The following is a 26,189-nucleotide window of genomic DNA, read 5'->3' as shown; positions in this document are numbered from 1 at the left end:
AATATCAAGACATCGATATGATCGCGCAAGCAATGAAGAAAGACACGATAGTGTACAAATTGAAACAAATACTGAAAGGCGTAGGCGAAGAAGAGAGGAAGCTGAAAAACATGAAATACAATAGGCAATACACCAAAACAATCATGAGAATAGATTGAGACAAGTAAGGCTAAAATTACCTATGCAAGAAGATTTGGATCAATCATTCAGTAAGGAAATACTCAGGGAGATGGCAGAATTAAGAGAAATGATGACTGCAAAATAAATGATGGGAGAAGACAACTAGAAGAAGCAGTGGAGGAAGCAGAAAAAACACCATTTACAAAAGAAATTCAAAGAGCACCGTTACCACCTAAGTGCAGTTTACCCATTTACAAGCATATTTGACGGTAGTGCATGCGCGATCCAATATGTGAAAGCTTACTCTAGATGTTTATTGCAGTGAGAAAATTATGATGCAGTAATGTGCAAGTATTTTTCTGCAAGCTTAGCAGGTGAAGCTCTGAAGTGGTTTGAAGGATTACCTGTAGAGTCCATTGGTCATTCCATCATTTACAAAACATCTTTATGGGGAAGTACATAAGTAATAATCTATCAAGACCGAGGATTGAAACTTCATTTGAACTTTGCAGAAGAATAAATGAAAGCTTACGTCATATAACGACTCGCTGGAGAACAATGTGTAGTGAAACGGGAAGGCGGTGGACGAGAGACATCTTATTCTGGCGTTCATAAATTCTCTTTTCACAACAGATCTATTGTACACCCAAATATTTAGAGTAAAAGAAACAATTACAATGTCAGAATTACGCTAATTTCAAGAAGAATATATAGCCCTCGAAGAAAAGCAAAGAGATATGGAATCTTACCAGTTACAATATCAGATTCGAAAGGTGGAAATACAAGTTCACTTCCGAGACTCACAAATGCTGTTGCGAGTACATCGCAGAGAAATCAAGGAAGGAGTAATGCAGAAACGGAACAAAAATTAGTGGCTATGGGCAGTGCAGATCAAGCAGAGTTTGAAAAAGAGTACAGAGATAAATAACTTCAAAATTATGGAAGTAATGATACGGTTCAGCCAGGTAACTCTACAGGACAACAAACAAATTATAACAAGAAAGAGAGAAGAATAGTGTGGGAACAAGTAAATCTGCCAAAATTAAATACTACGATGGATAAAGTATGGGAAGCTTCTCTCCTAATGGATGATATTCCAGAACCACATAATGCAGGTGAAGAGCCACCACCAGGGAGGAGGAGTAAAGAATTTTGTGTCTATCACAGATTCCATGGTCATACAACAAGCAACTGCAGAAATGTGAGGAAGATTATACTGCGGATGATCGAGCAGGGAAAGTTAGACCACTTACTACTAAATCAAACAGGAAATTTACCACCACCACCATCTCAAGGAAATAAATACGGAAAGGAAATGGATAGGAACACATTTGTTATTGAGGTGGGAGCGAAGGAATATAATCTATTCTGTAACTTTATCATACATTCATTCAAAAACATAGAAGATTTTCATGATAATATCTTAAGTCGAGTATATGCAAGAGATGATGAAGGAAGGTAAATTTTCAACCTGGCAAAAATACCATCTTTGAAGGACCGGCAAAAGCAGAAAATTTCGTTCAGCGCAGATGAAGTCCCAGAAGGAAAAGCTTCACATGAGTGCCCGTTAGTGGTAATATTGGGAATTAACCCTAAACCATTAGAAGAAGATCAAGAAGAAAATGAGAAAAACACCTGGGCGATAGATAGAATTATTATAGACACTGGAAGTTAAATGGATATTCTATTTTATCACACATACAAAACAATGGGTGGCAGATACGATGAATTGATCCCCTCAACATACAAGATCTATGGTTTTAACGGCTCTGCGAACAAACCAAAAGGGGAGGTGACTATGAGGATTCTTGTACAAAGCTTACCGACAGATATCACATTCTGTGCAGTGGATATTGAGTCACCATACAATGCTTTAATTGGAAGACCATGGCTCAATAGTATACTAGTTGTTGCATCAACCTTTCATTAGTGTATCAAGTTTCCTTTACCTAAGGGTGTTGGAATTATAAGAGGGGACACAGTTGAAAGTAAAAGTTGTCAAGAAATTGATATTGATATATGCGAAGCAGGGGCGTCTAAGCGAAGAAATTGGCAAAAGAATGCACCAGATAGTAAAAGAGCAGAGAGATTAATGGTCGATGTCTGAGGAAGTATAATGAAATCGAGTAACGGAAGGAAAGAAAACAACATTTGATGGAAAGTTCATGGTGGAAGGAAATTGGTAGAAGAAATCAATAAAGGAAGTAGTAAAATGGATAATAAAAGATGCAGATGAATATCAACAAAAGCAACAAAATAATTGGAGACAAAACATCATAAGGTGGAATGCAAAAGGATGTTCGCACAATGCCAGTTGAATGATTATAAACATGTGCGACATATTCGTATGGTATGTCGCACACGTGCGAATTTCGGAAGAGTCAGAAATGAGGAAGACAAATGCATATAACGTATGTGTATGATTTTCTTTGAGTCAGATGATTTGATAACAACATTTATGTACTACAGTTGATTGAAATGAAAAACTTTAAATTCATATGGTAAAACCATAATAAGAAAATACAAAGATAAATCTTTATAATAAGACCTTTATAAAAGGCTACAGAAAATGATATTTATTATCAGATTGGCTAGGAATCCAAATATGGCGTGCACCTTAGTTCGCTCATATGCAAGAGGAAAAATAGTAAGACCTAACGCACGTCATAATTGGAAATACTTAGAAGGAATGACTCAAGGGAAGGCTACAACGACCCCGGAACTTGAGTTGTGGAGATTTTGGGTGAGAATTAAACGATAATGCCCATCCGGGAGAGATACCTTAAATTTTCAGTCTAAGATACTAATCTTAGATTGAGAGCCTAAGGTGAGAAAGGCTCTCCTAAGGAGTGCAGAAACTCGATCAGGGCGCCGAGGTACTCGGTTGAGTCAAGAGTTCCAGGGACGTCTGGAGCGTACCTTGCCACTCTTGACAAGTCCTGACTATGATGCACTCGACCCGAAGATACCCCACTTAGGGTGCGGTCTTGCTGCCATAAACCCTATATGTAGTGTATGCGAGATTGCGAAGTCAACTGGTTATTGAAAATCCGTATGGGAAGAGACATAATCTTAACCAGATAGAGGTAAGCTTCCTTAAAGGGGCAACCAGGGGGAAGATAAGGACGACACCCTCCATCAGGGAACTGAATTGTGTTAAAAGACGTAAATGTTCCAAGACTTTTACTCATGGGAGTACTAAGACTTGAGATATTTATGCGAATTAACCCTAAGAGGAAATAATACAAAGAGAAATTGGTAAGATGAGATCAATGGGTCAATACACTATGGTGTAACGACTGCCTGCGATTTCATCGCACATAAAAGAGGCAACATAAGACATTTACATAGGAAGGAACAAATAAGACCTCACGAATAATACATAAAGTTAATTCTAAAACTTTCCCATATGCTCGCACCAAGAGAATTCTGGATAAAGGATAGCAATTATCTTGGTATAATCAAAGATACAACAAATAACAAGAGGCAAGAATGGGAATGCAAAAGAAGTGTTATTTGTCATTGATAATCCTACTCTCATATGAAGAAGTCACAAATACGAAGCGAAGAAAATAAGAATCATATTAAAAAGATGAAAGGTGAGTTTACAAGAATTTACAAGTATATTACAACAAGAAGAAGCAATCAATTTTCATCTTTCTAATTTCGCTCAGACTCAGAATCACTGACTTCTTCTTCAGAATCTTCTTCTTCAGTAATTGGATATCAGGGATTGAACATTTTCAGGGATAGTGGGAAATGGTACTTCGACAAAGGAATAACTTCGACACAAAACTCGCTTAGCAGCAGCCTCACGAGAACGATTAGCATCGTTGCTGTTGTTCTGGACTAAGTTAAACCAATTCTGCTTCAGTTGCTGATACTTTGAATTACGAGCAAACGATTCTTCTTCTTTAGCAGCTAAGCGAGTTTCTAGTTATGAAATTCGCTTTTGTGTTCCTTCCTTTCTCTGCGAAGTAAAAAAAAAGTTAAGGGATAAAAATGAAGATCACAGAACAACAGATGACCTTCATAATTGGAAATAATGTCTGCGACCAGTGTAGAATGCTCAGTATGAATAACATTTACACCTAAATTATTTCTAACATCGTTCAGAACTCTAGAGCCCAATTGATCTCAACTTCACTTTCTATAAGGAGTTGAGTCGAACTAAGTTTCTTTCCTCAACAAGAATCTCTCTCACGACACACTGAATCACGCTCTATCTTAATCTGAATAAGGGATTCTTGAAATTGTTCTAATGCTTTCGCACCCCTAAGAGAAATTTCATCTTTTTCAGTAATAAGATTGTTCTTCTTTGCCTCCAATATTTGAATTGCTTCTTTCTCCTCATAAAAGCGCCGTTTAAAATTGTTCGCAGCGGATAATGCATTTTATGGCGTTCTCTAAGAGTAGTATATTGTAATCTTAATTCTTTTAATATAAGGTTTTCAAATCCTCGAGTGGGGAAATTACTTAAAGAGGAATTGAGATGTTCTAAAAGAGTTTCAGCATCAGGAAGATTAGCCGCTTCATTTGAAAGGTTATACAGGTCTGCGAAGACAATCAAGTAAGAAGTGCGAATGATTGAATGAAGGAAAAAGAGTGAGAAAGTCTGAATTACATACCAATGAGTTCCTTGTTTCTTTCTCGAGTTTGAAGGACCAATTGATAATTAGAATTCTCATTTATAAGTTTGGTATTCTCGTTCGCAAGGATCACATTCGCATCTGAAAGAGTAGATGTCTCATGTTTCAGTTTGGCATTCTCAGCTTGTAACTTGTGAAGTTTCCTATAATTGTCTAAAGCAATTGCATAAGATATGAGGGCACCCTGTAAAGATAAAAATATCATAAGTGGATGTTGCAAATAAGGAAAAAATCAAAGATAAATGTTGTAGAGTGTGACCAAGCAATTCATTGAAAATTGAAAATCTGGATTTATTGCAGAGGCAACTCCGCGAAGAGATCGATCCCCCAAGTCAGGAATAGTACAGATCTTTGAGATCATTTGGAAGGCACGTTCAGTTTCATCATTATCAAGAGTAGCAAGGCCATCCCCAGAAAAAAGATCAGACAGCATTTGACGATACGAGTCAATAGAAACTTCTTCTTCAGAAGCTAAGGTATTTCTCTCCGAAGATTCAGAGCTTGAAGAAGAATCATATCTCGCACGCTTCCTAGAGACATCCTCTTTCAATGAGGTTTTCTGGGGTAAATTCTTTGAAGCAGGTTTCTTAGGATTCTCTTGCTTTTGCCTAAAGTTTTGTCGCTCAACGGATTAACCTGTGAGAATAATCAATACAAGTAACAGAGGAAACAATATTGTTAACATGAGAAGTGTGTTTCTTACTTATTTATTCTGCGAAGTTCATACCTTGAGCGAAGTATTGACCTTTGAGTCATCCTGCGAAAGAGAAGAAATAAAATATAAGAAAGTTACAAAGATTTACAAATTGGTTTAAGAGAGTCACATACCGTTACTTTCTTTTCCTCGTTCTCGAGTAATTTAAATTCCCAAGGTTGATAGGGGGAAAATCTTCGGGAAGAGGATTATCCGAACCATCCGCAGCTCTACCAGAAACAAAGGATTCTTGCAGGATAACAGGACAATTATGCAACTAGAATCATTAGATTGCGAGCAACACGATTAGTGTTTGAATTCCAATCTACATCTCGCATTATTTTATCATCTTCGGCAATACATCTGCTCTCCTTACGCGAACAACCCATTTAGTCACATTACTTTTCATGATAGCGATATAATAATTCTTAAAGAAATTATCAAGAGTGTACTTAGCAGAATCTATGACTTTTCACGATGACCTTCTTTTCGCACTTCCTCGGGATAAGAATTTCCAAGACCAGCTGCGCGACGAGCATACTCTAAGGGATCCTAATAGCATCACCACTCAGTTGAAATATTCCTCGTGCGAATCTTTCATCAGCAAGAATTCTATAAAACAAAGGAATATCAGGGTTATATAAAGGGATTGGCATAGACTGAAGTTGACCTAACGAAACAATGATTTTTTGGTTACTCCACTCCTCAGATCTAATTAGTTCAAGGTTAAGTTTGGATGCGAAGTTACAAGGAGGCAGGGAGAGTTCATAACCTCTTTGATTAAAGTCGGTTTTCATTCTGTTAAATTCGATCTCCATCTTTTTACCAGCAGGAGCCATTAGAGAATGGAATGAATATAATTTGCACAGAAGGTGAGAGAGAATGAAAGAAGAAAAAAGAAAATAAAAGAAAAATGTTGTATGAGAAAGAGAATATATATAGGAAAGAGCGACCCGTTTTTCGAAATTTACTCTCATTAATGCGAAGAAATGAACGGATAAAAACTTGGGGTTAAAAGAGATGTGTCAAGAAATGAGTGGTTAAAAGGACACGCGTACACAAGAAGGACTTGAAATCCGGATAACTGTCGGCAAAGTAAAAAGATAAGCATGTGTGATCTTAAAAAGAAGAATTTCTCATATCGCTCATTTTGAAGAATCAGCGACACGAGAAGAGGCAAATGTAGGAGTTAAATATCGCACAAGTTAATAAATAAGCGAAGTGAAGAATATAATATGCGAGGAGAATCGCACACAGCAAATTGAGATGACACATCAGAGATGTTAACAAAGTCACGGGTAAAGTGTGAAAAATTATGCGAAGAACTAAGTTATGCGAAGATGAGCGATTGTATATGAGCGAATATGTCGCACAGTGATCCCGAAAATAAAGGGATTCTTAGCTGTCATCCACTATGTAAAATCCTATATAAAGGAGAGAGTCATTTTTTATGTGAGGATTCTAGGACAAGTCTTGTAAGAGAGAATAAATTTAGGTTACAAGAAGTGTTGTTATAGATTTCCATTCATCTTGTAAGTGATTTGAATATTTATTCAATAAAACAATTGTCCACGATGATTACACAGAGAGATAACCAGATTAAGTGAAGTGTAGTTGTAAGAAATCTTACAACTACAATTCTTGGGAGTTATGTGCTAACATGGAGTGTGGGGAAAGTATGCCTAGGCGCATTTACCTTTATTTTGCTGTACTCTTCTATTGATCTTAATTCTATGGAAACAATGTCTAGTTATCTGTGTATGTTACTTGTTTGCATTTTGAAGGAATCGAGTACAGGATGCTTTCATTTTGTGATCCGACTAGTTTTAAGGTTATATGATCAAGCCTCATTATCACCTGTAGACACACGCATGTTGATTTTCCTGTGACCTGTGATAATTAGGAATGTTTGATGCATGCTGACTTCTTCCTTGTGATAAGTGATAGTACCAGCAGCGTTTTCGTATTTGACCGATACTTGTGTAATTTCGTCTAGTGGAAATGTGCGCTCTAATTTAGCTAAATCCATAACTAATTTGGATTTGAAGATTCCTATTAATTCTAGAAATTTTGAGGGGAGGAACAAGCGAGTATCTACTTGAACCACACATAGAGGAGTAGTGGTATGATCTATTTGATTCATATCAAATGATGCGTGTTAAGTTCTTAGAATCAGCAGTACTTCGTTACATGAGCAGTGTCACGAAGTGGAGAATTCATCGATAATTGTTTAGTATAGTGCTCAAAGAGAGCCAACTCGTACCAGTGCATTGGGTTTGAAGTTTTTTATTTCTATTCAGAAATGGTGTGCGCTGTTTTTTTGCTGAAATTGATACATACGGTATTTGATACAAATAAAAGAAGTGCCAAATAACACAACACAATTTGGTCGCATGACACCGGCAATGCTAGAACAGTGAGTCTTGGAAGGAAAACCCAAGGAAGGAAACATAAACGACGGAAAGACAAACTACCCTAACTTAAATCTTCTAGCTAGTTATTAAACCTAAGGAAACATAAAAGGTGACAATATTTGTACCAAGAGTATCTCTTCAACTGACTTTTGACTGACTATCTTCCGACTGGAAGGAACCTTTCATCTCAGGTACCGACAAATAAGACCATTTGATCAACCGAGTAACAGAGAAAGAAATCAAACTGATGAGTAGCATTGAGAAGGGAAACCCTACAACTTTATTTATTATATAAGATGATACAATGACCGCAAGGAAGAAGATCCAGTTAGTCGCTGCAACCGTCCCGACAAGTTTGCCTCTAACTTCTGCCTTGTACATCCTTGAACACATATGTGATTCCAACGCAAATGTATAGGGAACAACACAGACTAGTAAAAATTCAATAGATGCTGCTCCAGGAAGACTTATTCCGCATTGCCTTGTGACGGAATCTTGTGTGAACCAAATCCGATGTTCAGCCAAACAGGATGCTGATGTCCCATTAGGTTCTATCGTCAAGCAGGCACCGCCAGGTGCACGCTGCGTAGAAGGAAAGAACCATTCATCAGTAGTAACAAAATAAAAAATAAAAAAATCCATGCTTATTTTGCAATTGCACATTGAACAAATAATGAAGTATCAATCAAAACTAGGTTAGTGGGAATTGTGGTCCTACTTCAGTTAAAATTAGAGTAAACAATTTCCTTACCATGAGTTTGTCATCAATACCAGCGCAAAACCCACATCCTGCTCGAAGGCATGTCGCACAGTTCCATGTATCTGCATCTGGAGCTGAAATATAACTCGAACATGCACTATCACCAAAATGGGTGACAGTCTCCAATTTACTCACTCCTTCAGTATTATCTGGTGATATTATAAAGATGACGCTTAACACAAAAAGACCCACCATCATACGGTATGATTTGACAAGCAAAGTTTTCCTCCTCCGAAGTTTCATAGTAAAGTAAGGAAGACCTGAACCATGAATACCATATAGACCACACCACGTTAATAAAGAAAACTTCATGTACCAGATGTCCCATTTAGGGTTCGGTGATACAAAGATGCCACCCATCCTCATGATACAGGGAAGAACATACATTATCATGTTTTCACTCATTAACTGTTCCGCGACTTGCACACCAATGCTAACAACAATCTTTGTGCGTTCTAAAGGATTAGCCCATGTTGTCCTTATCCTAAGCAAGATACTCCTAACAGAAGAGTCTTTTTCATCTTGACAATCTGTTTCATTCTTAATTGACATACTTAATGCACCAAGCTCTTTCTCAACAACTTCATCAGAACTGTAAATTTTCCTCAAAGCTTCTTTAATTGCGGCCTCTTTCCGGTTCTGTGTTTTAAAAAATTATTATCGACAACAAATAAAAAGTATATGAGAAATTAACAAACTCCATGTTTCAATACTAACTCTTTTATATAGCCAAATAGGTGAATCAGGGAGCGACAACATTATCACAAATTGAAGTAGAGCTGGAAACCCTACTACTGCGATCATATAATCCGAAGTCTTCTCTAGCTCCTGCAATGATTCATTTTTTAAAATAAAATAAACCGAAGATGTTAATCTTGCGAGATAGGATTTACTAGCAATTATAAGTGTACCTGAATGTAAGAAGTAACTTTGGTATCAGCACAAAAGAAGATGAATTTTCCAACAGCAAAAAGCATACAATTTCGAGTATGAAGGTGTTCTTGAAGATGAGTTGAAGAAACTTCTAATATGTATATAGGTGAGGTTATTGATGCCATTCCGACCCCCAAACCTATATATGTCTTCCAAACAGTTGCCAACCAACAATCAGAGGAACAATCACCAATAGACAGTAGAACTCCACTGACGAATATCAATGCATTGGCAAATAAGATTGCAAATTTTCGACCTAGAAAGTCATTTATCCAACCCCCAATTGCCGAACCAATCACTGCCCCTAGTACACCTGTCCGTATGATTTCCTATGAATTTTAAAAATTGGTATGGAAATCATTATAATTTTAGTTTTATGAGTATGGGAAATGTAAATCAGAAAATTAATCAATATAAGTACATACTTACCTGTTTAATCGACTGGATATCATCTTGGATATAAAATCTCGAGAGGATAAATCCTGAAGAATTAGAAATACCTTGTTAGGAGTTTTAGCTTATAATCAGGATCCATTTACTGATTATAGAATCAATTACTACTACGAATTCAAATATCTGTCTTTCTGAACATCTTAGTTAATATCATTCATTTGTTATATAAACAGAAAACAATTATTAGCTTAAAAAAAAAAAAATTGAAAAAGCTAACTAATCATACTTACCATAGTAATAACCAAATATAAGTGATCCAGTCACAATATTATATATGCGATACCGGTCGAGAGGATGATCAACTACATCATCAGGTGGTACAGTCTCCTCTTTGCATTTCGGGCGATCTGTCTCAACAATTTCTGTTGAACCTCTGTGCATGATGCCAGCCACTATCTCAACGTTAGGGGTGCAGCACTGCAGCTAATATTCGCTTTCTCAAAACAAAACCAACAGTTAAAATTCTAACCTAGAATAAATCACCTAAAAATTGCTGAGATAATTAAGATAAAAGTTGCTCGAGGAAGACTTTGAACCAAATTGAGATAAGTCGGAAGTTTAAATCAATGACTTAGAACGAGTCATACGGAAACCCTTGAAACGTCATGTTGGTGAGTAGAGTTTTAATAGTAATATAATTGGGCTCACACTAGGCCGACCCAAGAACTAATTTAAGAACTGACCAAAATAGTTACCTCTAGAGTTTTTAACTAGAGGTAACTATTTTGTCAACGTGTGCGCCGGGTTTTATAATTGGGTGGCTCTTCAAGCTAGCCATTGGCGTGAACATCATAGTTGCGAAATTTAAATGTTGCATGTAAGCTGGTTCTTGTTCTCTCCTAAAATCTTTGTTGAGAACTTTATGACGAAGAGTGTAAAATGTTTGCAGCTGCAAACCCCATGAATGTTTAATAGTATCAGTCAAAGGTTCAAAGTATACTTGGTCTAAATTTGAGCAATCTTATGTAGAATTGATCGTTTTTTAATCTCGCCTGAATTTCAGCAAAAATATCCTTTTGCTTCTCAGTTGGAAAAGACAAGGCCAACTTCTGACCACTTACCGCTCCTCTTTAGTCTCATCTGATCCATCCCGGGTCCTTCGCCTTTCCGTTTTGAACTTATGGGGTTTGAACATCCTGATTTTATTGTTGGAAAAAACTTGACCAAAATAGAGGATGAAAAAACAGAAAACACAAAAGAATGTTGAATCACTAGAGTTTCAAGGCCTTGCGATTCTTTTCAGCAATTATTTCGACCATTCCCAAATAATTAGCGAGTACAATCGGTCAACGAAATATTGCTTTCAAGATACAATGAAATCCTAACAACGTTGTTGGATTCAAGAGTTGTACTCCCTTGACCCAACCAAGACCACATACTATTTAGAATCTGATGATACTTAGTGTGAGAAGAAATCTGAGATTTGTTGTGTTTTTCCATTATTGAATGGAAATAAATCATCACTACTTATAGGGGACTCATGCCTATTGTAGATGCCTCTTGATTCTCAAAAGACACCAATAGTGTCTGATGAGAATGAATATGTCTCTTGTGAACAATCACACGTTTGGATATGCCTTTTCTCCATTGCATCTATTAGGCGCAGTATGCTCCCCGTCGTAGTGGCAAACCAAAAACGAAAACCATTTTATTTTCTATATTATTGAAAATATTCAACAATCTCCCCCTATTTCCAATAACCAAAAAACATGAAAATAAGACAAAGTAAAACTTACAAAACTGGAGTGGCTGCATCACTCAGGTGACTGCCTACGTACCCGAGTGGGATCAAGCCAACGTAGTTCAAGCTCGGTGGGGAAATAAGCATCATCGTGGAAATCAATACATAAATGATAGGTATCTTTTGGATTTGAACCTTCACTTAGTGTAAGAAATTCAAAGACTTATCGGGGTTCAGTGGTGGTGAAACCAGTCTGGAACCAATTACCCCATGTGATAAAACGGAATCTCCACACATACTGATTTCAGAGATTTTGTGTTTTGTAGCTCAGCACATTAACGCCTCTGTGCTTATCCTGGATTCATGAGTCTTCTTTAGAGAATGGTCTTTTTCTCTTGGGAAACGTCCTGATTTCCAAACTCATATAGGTATGTCTCTCCTTGTGATAAAAGTTAGACTTATTAAGGATTTTCATACATCCCTTTTTTTCTTGCAGAATCACTGCAATAAACATAAATGAGAAGTTTTTACTTAGTGCACCATAATCACATCCATAACTTGTTTTTTTTTGCTGATACGCGAAAACCGGACCCAGGCCCCTACCCAAACCCAGCCTGTTGGACTGGCCCCACTTCCAGACCCAACACCGCTCAACCCACTGTACAACTAATCTACCACAAACCTTTACGGCGGCGGGGATTGAACCCCTGACTTCCTCCTTACTGGAGTTGATGGGATACCAGTAAGCTATGCTCTTGGACCCACATCCATAACTTGTTGGTACCACATTAAACTTTGTTTATCTTTTTCAAAACAGAGGTTGTGTTTCTGCTATGGGCGATAAACCTTCTTTCACATACCTTAGTCCCATTTTTGTATACTTCATTGAAAACATTTCCTTCAGGAGAATCTTCATAAATGTATCTGCCAAATTTTTCCTCCGTTTCAATGGTCAACTGCAATTACTCCTTCCTTGAGTAATTGACTTACCGTTCAATGCACAAGACTTGTGCGTCTCGAATTTTCATTATAAGTCTTTGTTAAAGACGTTATAAATCATAGCCTGATTCACAATTAATCAATACCGTTTGAGATGGCTTCTTCCGAAAATGGGTTCTCTACAAGTTAGGTTTTAATTCATTCCTCCTCATTAATTGCATCTACTCATGCAATCAATTCAGAAAACATTATTAAAAATGTTCCTATTTGATTTTACAAAATAACTGTAACTTCTCTAATGATCCTAATTAACATTTACAGTTATTCACAAAAATCCATTACAGACTTGCATACACTAGAGGCATAGAAAATTTGAAGGTAACTTTCTTGCTATTTCAACAAGCACATTATCACGATGAGCAACTCCTGTACTTGTGTCCAATCATCTACAAATTTATACCCAAATACATAGTCAATGTCTATTTAACATTTTACATAATGTAATGAAAATGTTCATAATTTATGCGTTGGTAATATTGTAACACCCCATCGTTGGATATTTGGTCGGCCGCCAAATCTTCCAATATGTTACATGTCAATCGGTATTTCACCTTTCGCTGTCATTTAAGACATGCCATTTTCCAGATTTTGGAACCTATAATTCTTATTACTAGAATTATGCTCATGTCGTGCAATTATTATCTTAACAATTATTACTTTCGGACTTTAAATTTTATAATTCCGATGGAAAGAATTATATTTGTACCATAAAATAAAATTGTTGCCTGAACAATCAATATTGATGATCTTTAATTGGTTTTCTAATCATAGAGCATTCATGACAATGCTCCTCTATTATCACGCGACCAATAAATCGTATTTGCATATTACTTGTTTGATCAGTATCAAATATACACAACAGTAATTTCTAAAGAGATCTTCAAATCCAATCTCTTGGACTTGGCATGAAATTCTCAATCATTTTCCAATCACCAAAAATAACTAAGCATAGAAAATATGCTTACCCAAGATTTTAATTGTGCAATGTTTTACGGTATGTAGTCTACCCACGTATATTCCAGTAAAGCTACTGGAAATGTTAATCCAAATCAAAATTTGGAACCAATTGTCCAACTCAAACCCAAGTCCTGATCATACAAAATCTTCAAATCCAATATAATATACATCTATAGTTCCTATGGATTTAGCTCTAATGAGACTACGTATGATCCTCCCTTTTAAAATAAGGGGTTGCTGCCTCATGATCATTTTCTCAACAAATTAAATCTTCAAATCCAATATACTGTACAGATACCACTCTTTGGATTCGGTTCTCTCCGGCCTGTATTATCGTGGTCATGAGATAGCTTGGTTTTTCGCCTATACCAAAACACAGTAGGTAATGGCAACTGCAAGATGAAACTTAACTTATATAAAGACAACTCTCTTTATTGATGTTTAGAAAATCTCTCAAAACTAAACACAAGTTCTAATCTTGCTCAGATGATCAACCACAACTTTGGTGATCATATTTATATAGAACTATGAATTCCTTTTCCTAGTCCTATTACCTTATTACATGTCTTTCCTTTTCTTAGAACTAGATGACTTCTAATTCCCTTAGGATTACATCAATTTCCTAATCTTGTCCTAACCAGCTTGTTAGTGACTTCTATGTTGAAGTTAATCCAACATTCTCCCCCTTAAGCTTCAACCTTACCCGTGACATATCTTGTACTCCAATCAGTTGTATCATTTCTTCAAACTTGATCCGAGCTAATTCCTTTGTCAATATATCTGCTTTCTGCTCAGTTCCTGGTATGTGTTCAACATTAATGACCTCCTTCTCGATGCATTCTCGTATTAAATGGTACCTTTTGTGAATGTGTTTCGTCTTCCCATGAAACACTGGATTTTTAGTGAGTGCAATTGCAGACTTATTATCAAACTTGATGAGAACTTTTCAGGTTCTCTTTCTTTGATTTCACCCAACAGTTCTTGAGGCCATATTGATTGTTTAACTACTTCTGTTGCGGCCATAAACTCAGCTTCACGGGATGAGAGGGCTACAGTGTCTTGCTTCTGTGAACACCATGTAATAGGTGCTTCACCTAGATAAAATATATGACCAGTTGTACCTTTTCCATCATCTTAGTCAATATTATGACTGTTGTCACTATACCCAACAATTCCTTTTGATCCTCCTCAACCATACTTCAATCCACAGCTGATTGTTCCTCTTAGATATCTCAATATCTGCTTTATTACATCACCATGAGACTTGCGTGGACTCTGCATATAACGGCTTGCTACTCCCACAGAGAAAGCCAAATCTGGTCTTGTGTGTAATAAGTATCTTAGGAATCTAACATTTCTTCTGTAACTCGTTGGATCAATCTCAGCTTCTTCTTGTGCCTTTGAAACTTTAAGTCCAAACTCCATTAGTATCTTAGTTGGATTAAAAGTTTCAAGTCATGCTTCTTTCAGAATTCTCCTTGCATAAGCTTCTTGCTTAATCTGAATCCCATCTACTCCTTGATGGACTTCTATGCCAAGGTAATAAGTGAGTTTTTCGAGGTCTGACATCTCAAACTTTGATGACATTTCTCTCTTGAACTCATTGATCACCTTAAGGGAGTTGCCAGTCAAAAATAGATCATCTACATAGACTGCAATCACAAGAAGCGTTCCATTTTATTCTCCTCTGTATATTGATGTTTCTTTAGAGCACTTAACAAATCTGATTTCTCTTAAGATTTGATCTAACGGTGGATAAAGTATGGGAAGCTGCTCTCCTAATGGATGATATTCCAGAACCACATAATGCAGGCGAAGAGCCACCACCAGGGAGGAAGAGTAAAGAATTTTGTGTCTATCACAGATTCCATGGTCATACAACAAGCAACTGCAGAAATGTGAGGAAGATTATACTGCGGATGATCGAGCAGGGAAAGTTAGACCACTTCCTACTAAATCAAACAGGAAATTTACCACCACCACCATCTCAAGGAAATAAATACGGAAAGGAAATGGATAGGAACACATTTGTTATTGAGGTGGGAGCGAAGGAATAGAATCTATTATGTAACTCGATCATACATTCATTCAAAAACATAGAAGATTTTCATGATAATATCTTAAGTCGAGTATATGCAAGAGATGATGAAGGAAGGGAAATTTTCAACCTGGCAAAAATACCATCTTTGAAGGACTGGCAAAAGCAGAAAATTTCGTTCAGCGCAGATGAAGTCCCAGAAGGAAAAGCTTCACATGAGTGCCCGTTAGTGGTAATATTGGGAATTAACCCGAAACCATTAGAAGAAGATCAAGAAGAAAATGAGAAAAACACCTGGGCGATAAATAGAATTCTTATAGACACTGGAAGTTCAGTGGATATTCTATTTTATCACACATACAAAATAATGAGTGGCAGAGACGATGAATTGATCCCCTCAACATACAAGATCTATGGTTTTAACGGCTCTGCGAACAAACCAAAAGGGGAGGTGACTATGAGGATTCTTGTACAAAGCTTACCGACAGAAATCATATTCTGTGCAGTGGATATTGAGTCACCATACAATGCTTTAATTGGAAGACCATGGCTCAATAGTATACTAGTTGTTGCATCAACCTTTCATTAGTGTATCAAGTTTTCTTTACCTAAGGGTGTTGGAATTATAAGAGGGGACACAGTTGAAAGTAAAAGTTGTCAAGAAATTGATATTGATAGATGCGAAGCAAGGGAGTCTAAGCGAAGAAATTGGCAAAGCAATGCAGCAGATAGTAAAAGAGCAGAGAGATTAATGGTCGATGTCTGAGGAAGTATAATGAAATCGAGTAACGGAAGGAAAGAAAACAACATTTGATGGAAAGTTCATGGTGGAAGGAAAGTGGTAGAAGAAATCAATAAAGGAAGTGGTAAAAATGGATAATAAAAGATGCAGATGAATATCAACAAAAGCAACAAAATAAGTGGAGACAAAACATCATAAGGTGAAACGCAAAAGGATGTTCGCACAATGCCAGTTGAATGATTATAAACATGTGCGACATATTCGTATGGTATGTCGCACACGTGCGAATTTCGGAAGAGTCAGAAATGAGGAAGACAAATGCATATAACGAATGTGTATGATTTTCTTTGAGTCAGATGATTTGATAACAACATTTATGTACTACAGGTTATTGAAATGAAAAACTTTAAATTCATATGGTAAAACCATAATAAGAAAATACAAAGAGAAATCTTTATAATAAGACCTTTATAAAAGGCTACAGAAAATGATATTTATTATCAGATTGTCTAGGAATCCAAATATGGCGTGCACCCTAGTTCGCTCATATGCAAGAGGAAAAATAGTAAGACCTAACGCGCGTCATAATTGGAAATACCTAGAAGGAATGACTCAAGGGAAGGCTACACCGACCCCGGAACTTGAGTTGTGCAGATTTGGGGTGAGAATTAAACGATAATGCCCATCCGGGAGATATACCTTAAATTTTCAGTCTAAGATACTAATCTTAGATTGAGAGCCTAAGGTGAGAAAGGCTCTCCTAAGGAGTGCAGAAACTCGATCAGGGCGCCGAGGTACTCGGTTGAGTCAAGAGTTCCCGGGACATCTGGAGCGTACCGTGCCACTCTTGACAGCTCCTGATTATGATGCACTCGACCCGAAGATACCCCACTTAGGGTGCGATCTTGCTTCCATAAACCCTATATGTAGTGTATGCGAGATTGCGAAGTCAACTGGTTATTGAAAAGCCGGATGCGAAGAGCCATAATCTTAACCAGATAGAGGTAAGCTTCCTTGAAGAGCCAACCAGGGGGAAGATAAGGACGAAACCCTCCATCAGGGAGCTGAATTGTGTTAAAAGACGTAAATGTTCCAAGACTTTTACTCATGGGAGTACTAAGACTTGAGATATTTATGCGAATTAACCCGAAGAGGAAATAATACAAAGAGAAATTGGTAAGATGAGATCAATGGGTCAATACACTATGGTGTAACGACTGCCTGCGATTTCATCGCACATAAAAGAGGCAACATAAGACCTTTACATAGGAAGGAACAAATAAGACCTCACGAATAATACATAAAGTTAATTCTAAAAGTTTCCCATATGCTCGCACCAAGAGAATATTTGGATAAAGGATAGCAATTATCTTGGTATAATCAAAGATACAACAAATAACAAGAGGCAAGAATGGGAATGCAAAAGAAATGTTATTTGCCACATTTTGATAATCCTACTTTCATATGAAGAAGTCACAAATACGAAGCGAAGAAAATAAGAATCATATTAAAAAGATGAAAGCTGAGTTTACAAGAATTTACAAGTATACTACAACAAGAAGAAGCAATCAATTTTCATCTTTCTAATTTCGCTCAGACTCAGAATCACTGACTTCTTCTTCAGAATCTTCCTCTTCATCAGTAACTTGGATAGCTGGGAAATGGTACTTCGACAAAGGAATACCATTATCGACACAAAATCGCTTAACAGGAGCCTCACGAGAACGATTAGCATCGTTGCTGTTGTTCTGGACTAAATTAAACCAATTCTGCTTCAGTTGCTGATACTTTGAATTACGAGCAAACGATTCTTCTTCTTTAGAAGCTAAGCGAGTTTCTAGTTCTGAAATTCGCTTTTGTTGTTCCTTCTCTTTCTCTGCGAAGTAAAAAAAAAAGTTAAGGGATATAAAAACAAAAAAAAAATGATATATAAAAATGAAGATCACAGAACAACAGATGACCTTCATAATTGGAAATAATGTCCACGACCAATGTAGAATGCTCAGTATGAAGACTAACATTTACACCTAAATTATTTCTAGCATCGTTCAGAACTCTAGCAGCCCAATTGAGCTCAAATTCACTTTCTATAAGGAGTTGAGTCGAACTAAGTTTCTTTCCTCAACAAGAATATCTCTCACACGACAAGCTGAATCACGCTCTATCTTAATCTGAATAAGGGATTCTTGAAATTTTTCTAATGCTTTCGCACCCCTAAGAGCAATTTCATCTTTTTCAGTAATAAGATTGTTTTTCTTTGACTCCAATATTTGAATTGCTTCTTTCTCCTGATAAAAGCGTCGTTCAAAATTGTTTGCAGCGGATAATGCATTTTTATGGCGTTCTCTAAGAGTAGTATATTTTAATATTAATTCTTCTAATATAAGGTTTTCAAATCCTCGATTGGGGAAATTACTTAAAGAGGAATTGAGATGTTCTAAAAGAGTTTCAGCATCAGGAAGATTAGCCGCTTCATGTGAAAGGTTATACAGGTCTGCGAAGAAAATCAAGTAAGAAGTGCGAATGATTGAATGAAGGAAAAAGAGTGAGAAAGTCTGAATTACATACCAATGAGTTCCTTGTTTCTTTCTCGAGTTTGAAGGACCAATTGATAATTAGAATTCTCATTTTTAAGTTTGGTATTCTCGTTCGCAAGGATCACATTCGCATCTGAAAGAGTATATGTCTCATGTTTCAGTTTGGCATTCTCAGCTTGTAACTTGTGAAGTTTCCTATCATTGTCTAAAGCAATTGCATAAGATATGAGGGCACCCTGTAAAGATAAAAATATCATAAGTGGATGTTGCAAATAAGGAAAAAATCAAAGATAAATGTTGTAGAGTGTGACCAAGCAATTTATTGAAATTGAAAATCTGGATTTATCGCAGAGGCAACTCCGCGAAGAGATCGATCCCCCAAGTCAGGAATAGTACAGATCTTTGAGATCATTTGGAAGGCACGTTCAGTTTCATCATCATCAAGAGTAGCAAGGGAATCTCCAGAAAAAAGATCAGACAGCTTTTGACGATACGAGTCAATAGAAACTTCTTCTTCAGAAGCTAAGGTATTTCTCTCCGAAGATTCAGAGCTTGAAGAAGAATCATATCTCGCACGCTTTCTAGAGACATCCTCTTTCAATGAGGTTTTCTGGGGTAAATTCTTTGAAGCAGGTTTCTTAGAGATTCTCTTGCTTTTGCCTAAAGTTTTGTCGCTCAACGGATTAACCTGTGAGAATAATCAATACAAGTAACAGAGGAAACAATATTGTTAACATGAGAAGTGTGTTTCTTACTTATTTATTCTGCGAAGTTCATACCTTGGGAGAAGTATTGACCTTTGAGTCATCCTGCGAAAGAGAAGAAATAAAATATAAGAAAGTTACAAAGATTTACAAATTGGTTTAAGAGAGTCACATACCGTTACTTTCTTTTCCTCGTTCTCGAGTAATTTAAATTCCCAAGGTTGATAGGGGGAAAATCTTCGGGAAGAGGATTATCCGAACCATCCGCAGCTCTACCAGAAACAAAGGATTCTTGCAGGATAACAGGACAATTATGCCAACTAGAATCATTAGATCTGCGAGCAACACGATTAGAGTTTGAATTCCAATCTACATCTCGCATTATTTTATCATCTTCGGAAATATCATCTGCTCTCCTTACGCGAACAGCCCATTTAGTCACATTACTTTTCATGATAGCGATATAATAATTCTTAAAGAAATTATCAAGAGTGTACTTAGCAGAATCTATGACTTTGTCACGATGACCTTCTTTTCGCACTTCCTCGGGATAAGAATTTCCAAGACCAGCTGCGCGACGAGCATACGCTAAGGATATCCTAATAGCATCACCACTCAGTTAAAATATTCCTCGTGCGAATCTTTCATCAGCAAGAATTCTATAAAACAAAGGAATATCAGGGTTATATAAAGGGATTGGCTTAGACTGAAGTTGACCTAACGAAACAATGATTTTTTGGTTACTCCACTCCTCAGATCTAATTAGTTCAAGGTTAAGTTTGGATGCGAAGTTATAAGGAGGCAGGGAGAGTTCATAACCTCTTTGATTAAAGTCGGTTTTCATTCTGTTAAATTCGATCTCCATATTTTTACCAGCAGGAGCCATTAGAGAATGGGAATTTGCACAGAAGGTGAGAGAGAATGAAGAAGATAAAAAGAAGAATAAAAGAAAAATGTTGTATGAGAAAGAGAATATATATAGGAAAGAGCGACCCGTTTTTCGAAATTTACTCTCATTATTGCGAAGAAATGAACGGATAAAAACTTGTGGTTAAAAGAGATGTGTCAAGAAATGAGTGGTTAAAAGGACACGCGTACACAAGAAGGACTTGAAATCCGGATAACTGTCGGGAAAGTAAAAAGATAAGCATGTGCGATCTTAAAAAGAAGAATTTCTCATATCGCTCATTTTTAAGAATCAGCGACACGAGAAGAGGCAAATGTAGGAGTTAAATATCGCACAAGTTAATAAATAAGCGAAGTGAAGAATACAATATGCGAGGAGAATCGCACACAACAAATTGAAATGACACATCAGATGATGTCAACAAAGTCACGGGTAAAGTGTGAAGAATTATGCGAAGAAGTAAGTTATGCGAAGATGAGCGATTGTATATGAGCGAATATGTCGCACAGTGATCCCGAAAATAAAGGGATTCTTAGCTGTCATCCACTATGTAAAATCCTATATAAAGGAGAGAGTCATCTTTTATGTGAGGATTCTAGGACAAGTCTTGTAAGAGAGATAAAAAGAGAGAGAGAATAAATTTAGGTTACAAGAAGTGTTGTTATAGATTTCCATTCATCTTGTAAGTGATTTGAATATTTATTCAATAAAACAATTGTCCACGATGATTACACAGAGAGATAACCAGATTAAGTGAAGTGTAGTTGTAAGAAATCTTACAACTACAATTCTTGGGAGTTATGTGCTAACATGGAGTGTGGGGAAAGTATGCCTAGGCGCATTTACCTTTATTTTGCTGTACTCTTCTATTGATCTTAATTCTATGGAAACAATGTCTAGTTATCTGTGTATGTTACTTGTTTGCATTTTGAAGGAATCGAGTACAGGATGCTTTCATTTTGTGATCCGACTAGTTTTAAGGTTATATGATCAAGCCTCATTATCACCTGTAGACACACGCATGTTGATTTTCCTGTGACCTGTGATAATTAGGAATGTTTGATGCATGCTGACTTCTTCCTTGTGATAAGTGATAGTACCAGCAGCGTTTTCGTATTTGACCGATACTTGTGTAATTTCGTCTAGTGGAAATGTGCGCTCTAATTTAGCTAAATCCATAACTAATTTGGATTTGAAGATTCCTATTAATTCTAGAAATTTTGTGGGGAGGAACAACGAGTATCTACTTGAACCACACATAGAGGAGTAGTGGTATGATCTATTTGATTCATATCAAATGATGCGTGTTAAGTTCTCAGAATCAGCAGTACTTCGTTACATGAGCAGTGTCACGAAGTGGAGAATTCATCGATAATTGTTTAGTATAGTGCTCAAAGAGAGCCAACTCGTACCAGTGCATTGGATTTGAAGTTTTTTATTTCTATTCAGAAATGGTGTGCGCTGTTTTTTGGCTGAAATTGATACATACGGTATTTGATACAAATAAAAGAAGTGTCAAATAACACAACACAATTTGGTCGCATGACACCGGCAATGCTAGAACAGTGAGTCTTGGAAGGAAAACCCAAGGAAGGAAACATAAACGACGGAAAGACAAACTACCCTAACTTAAATCTTCTAGCTAGTTATTAAACCTAAGGAAACATAAAAGGTGACAATATTTGTACCAAGAGTATCTCTTCAACTGACTTTTGACTGACTATCTTCCGACTGGAAGGAACCTTTCATCTCAGGTACCGACAAATAAGACCATTTGATCAACCGAGTAACAGAGAAAGAAATCAAACTGATGAGTAGCATTGAGAAGGGAAACCCTACAACTTTATTTATTATAAGATGATACAATGACCGCAAGGAAGAAGATCCAGTTAGTCGCTGCAACCGTCCCGACAAGTTTGCCTCTAACTTCTGCCTTGTACATCCTTGAACACATATGTGATTCCAACGCAAATGTATAGGGAACAACACAGACTAGTAAAAATTCAATAGATGCTGCTCCAGGAAGACTTATTCCGCATTGCCTTGTGACGGAATCTTGTGTGAACCAAATCCGATGTTCAGCCAAACAGGATGCTGATGTCCCATTAGGTTCTATCGTCAAGCAGGCACCGCCAGGTGCACGCTGCGTAGAAGGAAAGAACCATTCATCAGTAGTAACAAAATAAAAAATAAAAAAATCCATGCTTATTTTGCAATTGCACATTGAACAAATAATGAAGTATCAATCAAAACTAGGTTAGTGGGAATTGTGGTCCTACTTCAGTTAAAATTAGAGTAAACAATTTCCTTACCATGAGTTTGTCATCAATACCAGCGCAAAACCCACATCCTGCTCGAAGGCATGTCGCACAGTTCCATGTATCTGCATCTGGAGCTGAAATATAACTCGAACATGCACTATCACCAAAATGGGTGACAGTCTCCAATTTACTCACTCCTTCAGTATTATCTGGTGATATTATAAAGATGACGCTTAACACAAAAAGACCCACCATCATACGGTATGATTTGACAAGCAAAGTTTTCCTCCTCCGAAGTTTCATAGTAAAGTAAGGAAGACCTGAACCATGAATACCATATAGACCACACCACGTTAATAAAGAAAACTTCATGTACCAGATGTCCCATTTAGGGTTCGGTGATACAAAGATGCCACCCATCCTCATGATACAGGGAAGAACATACATTATCATGTTTTCACTCATTAACTGTTCCGCGACTTGCACACCAATGCTAACAACAATCTTTGTGCGTTCTAAAGGATTAGCCCATGTTGTCCTTATCCTAAGCAAGATACTCCTAACAGAAGAGTCTTTTTCATCTTGACAATCTGTTTCATTCTTAATTGACATACTTAATGCACCAAGCTCTTTCTCAACAACTTCATCAGAACTGTAAATTTTCCTCAAAGCTTCTTTAATTGCGGCCTCTTTCCGGTTCTGTGTTTTAAAAAATTATTATCGACAACAAATAAAAAGTATATGAGAAATTAACAAACTCCATGTTTCAATACTAACTCTTTTATATAGCCAAATAGGTGAATCAGGGAGCGACAACATTATCACAAATTGAAGTAGAGCTGGAAACCCTACTACTGCGATCATATAATCCGAAGTCTTCTCTAGCTCCTGCAATGATTCATTTTTTAAAATAAAATAAACCGAAGATGTTAATCTTGCGAGATAGGATTTACTAGCAATTATAAGTGTACCTGAATGTAAGAAGTAACTTTGGTATCAGCACAAAAGAAGATGAATTTTCCAACAGCAAAAAGCATACAATTTCGAGTATGAAGGTGTTCTTGAAGATGAGTTGAAGAAACTTCTAATATGTATATAGGTGAGGTTATTGATGCCATTCCGACCCCCAAACCTATATATGTCTTCCAAACAGTTGCCAACCAACAATCAGAGGAACAATCACCAATAGACAGTAGAACTCCACTGACGAATATCAATGCATTGGCAAATAAGATTGCAAATTTTCGACCTAGAAAGTCATTTATCCAACCCCCAATTGCCGAACCAATCACTGCCCCTAGTACACCTGTCCGTATGATTTCCTATGAATTTTAAAAATTGGTATGGAAATCATTATAATTTTAGTTTTATGAGTATGGGAAATGTAAATCAGAAAATTAATCAATATAAGTACATACTTACCTGTTTAATCGACTGGATATCATCTTGGATATAAAATCTCGAGAGGATAAATCCTGAAGAATTAGAAATACCTTGTTAGGAGTTTTAGCTTATAATCAGGATCCATTTACTGATTATAGAATCAATTACTACTACGAATTCAAATATCTGTCTTTCTGAACATCTTAGTTAATATCATTCATTTGTTATATAAACAGAAAACAATTATTAGCTTAAAAAAAAAAAAATTGAAAAAGCTAACTAATCATACTTACCATAGTAATAACCAAATATAAGTGATCCAGTCACAATATTATATATGCGATACCGGTCGAGAGGATGATCAACTACATCATCAGGTGGTACAGTCTCCTCTTTGCATTTCGGGCGATCTGTCTCAACAATTTCTGTTGAACCTCTGTGCATGATGCCAGCCACTATCTCAACGTTAGGGGTGCAGCACTGCAGCTAATATTCGCTTTCTCAAAACAAAACCAACAGTTAAAATTCTAACCTAGAATAAATCACCTAAAAATTGCTGAGATAATTAAGATAAAAGTTGCTCGAGGAAGACTTTGAACCAAATTGAGATAAGTCGGAAGTTTAAATCAATGACTTAGAACGAGTCATACGGAAACCCTTGAAACGTCATGTTGGTGAGTAGAGTTTTAATAGTAATATAATTGGGCTCACACTAGGCCGACCCAAGAACTAATTTAAGAACTGACCAAAATAGTTACCTCTAGAGTTTTTAACTAGAGGTAACTATTTTGTCAACGTGTGCGCCGGGTTTTATAATTGGGTGGCTCTTCAAGCTAGCCATTGGCGTGAACATCATAGTTGCGAAATTTAAATGTTGCATGTAAGCTGGTTCTTGTTCTCTCCTAAAATCTTTGTTGAGAACTTTATGACGAAGAGTGTAAAATGTTTGCAGCTGCAAACCCCATGAATGTTTAATAGTATCAGTCAAAGGTTCAAAGTATACTTGGTCTAAATTTGAGCAATCTTATGTAGAATTGATCGTTTTTTAATCTCGCCTGAATTTCAGCAAAAATATCCTTTTGCTTCTCAGTTGGAAAAGACAAGGCCAACTTCTGACCACTTACCGCTCCTCTTTAGTCTCATCTGATCCATCCCGGGTCCTTCGCCTTTCCGTTTTGAACTTATGGGGTTTGAACATCCTGATTTTATTGTTGGAAAAAACTTGACCAAAATAGAGGATGAAAAAACAGAAAACACAAAAGAATGTTGAATCACTAGAGTTTCAAGGCCTTGCGATTCTTTTCAGCAATTATTTCGACCATTCCCAAATAATTAGCGAGTACAATCGGTCAACGAAATATTGCTTTCAAGATACAATGAAATCCTAACAACGTTGTTGGATTCAAGAGTTGTACTCCCTTGACCCAACCAAGACCACATACTATTTAGAATCTGATGATACTTAGTGTGAGAAGAAATCTGAGATTTGTTGTGTTTTTCCATTATTGAATGGAAATAAATCATCACTACTTATAGGGGACTCATGCCTATTGTAGATGCCTCTTGATTCTCAAAAGACACCAATAGTGTCTGATGAGAATGAATATGTCTCTTGTGAACAATCACACGGTTTGGATATGCCTTTTCTCCATTGCATCTATTAGGCGCAGTATGCTCCCCGTCGTAGTGGCAAACCAAAAACGAAAACCATTTTATTTTCTATATTATTGAAAATATTCAACAATCTCCCCCTATTTCCAATAACCAAAAAACATGAAAATAAGACAAAGTAAAACTTACAAAACTGGAGTGGCTGCATCACTCAGGTGACTGCCTACGTACCCGAGTGGGATCAAGCCAACGTAGTTCAAGCTCGGTGGGGAAATAAGCATCATCGTGGAAATCAATACATAAATGATAGGTATCTTTTGGATTTGAACCTTCACTTAGTGTAAGA

The 26,189-nt window shown here is 36.7% G+C and overlaps 2 protein-coding genes across 2 annotated transcripts; both read right to left on the bottom strand.

Moving 5' to 3' along the window:
* Positions 1–7,841: 7,841 nt before the first annotated feature.
* On the bottom strand, positions 7,842–10,531 carry LOC113315108 (probable inositol transporter 2). The gene is made up of 6 exons (XM_026563424.1): positions 10,254–10,531; positions 10,000–10,052; positions 9,549–9,899; positions 9,355–9,465; positions 8,629–9,276; positions 7,842–8,459 (listed from the first exon to the last, which is right to left on the bottom strand). The coding sequence occupies exons 1-6, from the start codon at positions 10,402–10,404 to the stop codon at positions 8,016–8,018; spliced, it is 1,758 nt and encodes a 585-aa protein (XP_026419209.1). The 5' UTR covers positions 10,405–10,531; the 3' UTR covers positions 7,842–8,015.
* Positions 10,532–22,431: 11,900 nt separating this feature from the next.
* LOC113316699 (probable inositol transporter 2) lies at positions 22,432–24,803 on the bottom strand. The gene is made up of 6 exons (XM_026564847.1): positions 24,526–24,803; positions 24,272–24,324; positions 23,821–24,171; positions 23,627–23,737; positions 22,901–23,548; positions 22,432–22,731 (listed from the first exon to the last, which is right to left on the bottom strand). Exons 1-6 carry the CDS (start codon positions 24,674–24,676, stop codon positions 22,432–22,434), a joined length of 1,614 nt encoding a protein of 537 aa, XP_026420632.1. The 5' UTR covers positions 24,677–24,803.
* Between the last annotated feature and the right edge of the window lie 1,386 nt (positions 24,804–26,189).

The sequence above is a fragment of the Papaver somniferum genome, chromosome 10, assembly GCF_003573695.1.
Source record: "Papaver somniferum cultivar HN1 chromosome 10, ASM357369v1, whole genome shotgun sequence".
NCBI classification, from domain to species: Eukaryota; Viridiplantae; Streptophyta; class Magnoliopsida; order Ranunculales; family Papaveraceae; genus Papaver; species Papaver somniferum.
Note: the sequence above shows the minus strand (reverse complement) of the source record. Positions and strands in the feature narration are given on the sequence as shown.

Coding starts and splice junctions, on each gene's coding strand:
- LOC113315108 (XM_026563424.1), bottom strand. CDS start 10,404: ATGCACAGAGGTTCAACAGAAATTGTTGAGACAGATCGCCCGAAATGC. Junction 9,900..9,999: donor ATATCCAGTCGATTAAACAG/GTAAGTATGTAC, acceptor TAAAATTCATAG/GAAATCATACGGACAGGTGT. Junction 8,460..8,628: donor GTATTGATGACAAACTCATG/GTAAGGAAATTG, acceptor CCTTCTACGCAG/CGTGCACCTGGCGGTGCCTG.
- LOC113316699 (XM_026564847.1), bottom strand. CDS start 24,676: ATGCACAGAGGTTCAACAGAAATTGTTGAGACAGATCGCCCGAAATGC. Junction 24,172..24,271: donor ATATCCAGTCGATTAAACAG/GTAAGTATGTAC, acceptor TAAAATTCATAG/GAAATCATACGGACAGGTGT. Junction 23,549..23,626: donor CTATTTGGCTATATAAAAGA/GTTAGTATTGAA, acceptor TTTAAAACACAG/AACCGGAAAGAGGCCGCAAT.